Source organism: Lontra canadensis, unplaced genomic scaffold, assembly GCF_010015895.1.
Source record: "Lontra canadensis isolate GAN:19392208 unplaced genomic scaffold, GSC_riverotter_1.0 scaffold154, whole genome shotgun sequence".
NCBI classification, from domain to species: domain Eukaryota; kingdom Metazoa; phylum Chordata; class Mammalia; order Carnivora; family Mustelidae; genus Lontra; species Lontra canadensis.
Genome location: NW_022631148.1, coordinates 1,691,882 through 1,694,552, shown reverse-complemented (window position 1 = coordinate 1,694,552; position 2,671 = coordinate 1,691,882). Strand labels below are relative to the sequence as shown.

Genomic DNA, 2,671 nt, shown 5'->3' with positions numbered 1-2,671 from the left:
ATCTTGTGGAGGGATACTTTGAAACTATGTAAAATCTTGTTTCCCATCAAGAAAGTGTTTAATGACAGCATTCAATTTGTCAAGAGCACTTTCACAAGGAAGGTTATTACTATCTTTCATAGAATCAATTTAACACTCTACATAAAAATCATTATACCTCTTAGCACAGAAAATTTACTATAGCAGGTGAGTCTAATAGAATTTCAGAATTCTGTTCAAGAATACTTCCACAAAATACAAATCAAAACCACAATGAGATATCACCTCACACCAGTCAGAATGGCTAAAATTAACAAGTCAGGAAATGACAGATGCTGGTGAAGATGTGGAGAAAGGGGAACCCTCCTACACTGTTGGTGGGAATACAAGCTGGTGCAGCCACTCTGGAAAACAGCATGGAGGTTCCTCAAAAAGTTGAAAATAGAACTACTCTATGACCCAGCAATCACACTACTGGGTATTTACCCTAAAGATACAAACGTAGTGATCCGAAGGGGCACATGCACCCGAATGTTTATAGCAGCAATGTCTACAATAGCCAAACTATGGAAAGAACCTAGATGTCCATCAACAGATGAATGGATAAAGAAGATGTGGTATATATACACAATGGTACACTATGCAGCCATCAAAAGAAATGAAATCTTGCCATTTGCGATGACGTGGATGGAACTAGAGGGTATCATGCTTAGTGACATAAGTCAATCAGAGAAAGACAACTATCACATGATCTCCCTGATATGAGGAAGTGGAGCCGCAACATGGGGTGTTTGGGGGGTAGGAGAAGAATAAATGAAACAAGATGGGATTGGGAGGGAGACAAACCATAAGTGACTCTTAATCTCACAAAACAAACTGAGGGTTGCTGGGGGGAGCAGGGTTGGGAGAGGGGGGTGGGGTTATGGACATTGGGTAGGGTATGTGCTAGGTGAGTGCTGTGAAGTGTGTAAACCTGGTGATTCACAGACCTGTACCCCTGGGGATAAAAATACATTATATGTTTATTTAAAAAATAATAATAAATTAAAAATTAAAAAAAAAAAAAGAATACTTCCACAGTGGGGCTCCTGAGTGACTCAGTCCGTTAAGCATCCGACTCCTGATTTTGGCTCTGGTCATGTTCTCAGGGTCCTGGGATCAAGCCCTGCATTGGGCTCCACGCTCAGAGCAGGATCTCCTTCAAGGATTCTCTCTCTCTCCTTTCTATGTTCTTCCCCTCATCCTTACTCTTCCCCAAATAAATAAATCTTTTTTAAAAATACTCCCATAGTGTTATTTATAGCAGTAAAAAGATTAGAAACAACCTAAACATCTAACATAAAATGCCTAATCAAGTTACAGTACATCCATAAGAGGAATTATCTTAAAAGTGATTAGAAGAGTTTCTGAAGATAAGACTGTTAGAATTACTCTAGAAACAACAATTACTCTAGAGATAAAAACCCTGGGAACTTTCCTTCATCTCATTCTGCCCCTTCAGTTTGGACTCAGCACCACTCCACACCCACGGATCAATGCCGAGACTCGGCCTCTATTTCTCATCTAGCTTCATTGTCCTAATCCACAGCTTCTTCACGGCCTTCTTCACTTCGGCATTTCTCAAGGAGTAGATGACAGGGTTGAGGAGTGGGGTGATCACTGTGTAGAATACAGCTACTGTCTTGTCTATAGACAAGGTGGTAGAAGGCCTTAGATAGATGAAGATGCATGGCCCAAAGAATAAAGTAACCACGGTGATATGCGACCCACAGGTGGAGAGGGCCTTGCTCCGCCCCTCAGAGCTTCGAGTCCTCAGATGGAGCAAAATGACCACATAGGAGGCTAAGATGATCACAAAGCTGATCACAGACAAGGTCCCTCCATTGGCAACAATCAGCAGACCAATTAGGAAGGTGTCAGAGCAGGCAAGTTTGAGCAGGGGAAGGAGGTCGCAGAAATAGTGGTCAATCACATTGGGACCACAGAAGGGCAAGTGGAAGATTAGAAGGATTTGGGCAAAGGAATGCACAAAGCCCCCAGCCCATGCCATTCCCACCAGGACAGCACATACCTGCCGGTTCATGATAGTGGTATAGTTGAGGGGCCTACAAATGGCCACATAGCGGTCATAGGCCATCACAGTGAGCAGGAAGATCTCAGTGCCACCAAAGAAATGCATAAAGAAAAGCTGTGTCATGCAGCCCCACAGAGAAATTGCTTTCCTTTCAGCCAGGAAATCCTTGATGAGTTTGGGAGCTATAGTTGAGGAGTAGGAGACCTCCACAAAGGACAGGTAGCTGAGAAAGAAGTACATAGGGGAACCAAGACTTCTGCTGGTCATGACAGTGAGCACAATGAGGAAATTCCCCAGCACAACTGCTAAGTACAAAAGCAGAAATAGCACAAAGAAAAGTTTCTGCACCTTCTGATTGGGAGAAAGTCCCAGAAAAATGAATTCGGTCACATTGTGTGTATTAGCCATGAAGTCACCAGAGGAGGCAATGATTAGGGTGGGGTGATCTGAAATGATACAAAAGAGTGCTTCATCAAGTGCATGAATTACATAATAATCCCTTGCAAATCTGAAAAGTTTGTGAGCTGGATATTGAAAGATAAGTAGAAGTTAGTTTAAGTATAGAAGAAGGGAAGATCATTCCAAAAAGTAAGAAGAGTATACAAAGCCACGAAAATC

General features: G+C 42.3%; 1 protein-coding gene across 1 annotated transcript; it reads right to left on the bottom strand.

Moving 5' to 3' along the window:
• Positions 1-1,531: 1,531 nt before the first annotated feature.
• LOC116859353 (olfactory receptor 4X2-like) lies at positions 1,532-2,461 on the bottom strand. The gene has a single exon (XM_032844585.1). It carries the CDS (start codon positions 2,459-2,461, stop codon positions 1,532-1,534), a length of 930 nt encoding a protein of 309 aa, XP_032700476.1.
• Between the last annotated feature and the right edge of the window lie 210 nt (positions 2,462-2,671).

What these genes read in the sequence shown, in the direction of transcription:
- LOC116859353 (XM_032844585.1), bottom strand. Translation starts at nt 2,461, where the DNA reads ATGGCTAATACACACAATGTGACCGAATTCATTTTTCTGGGACTTTCT.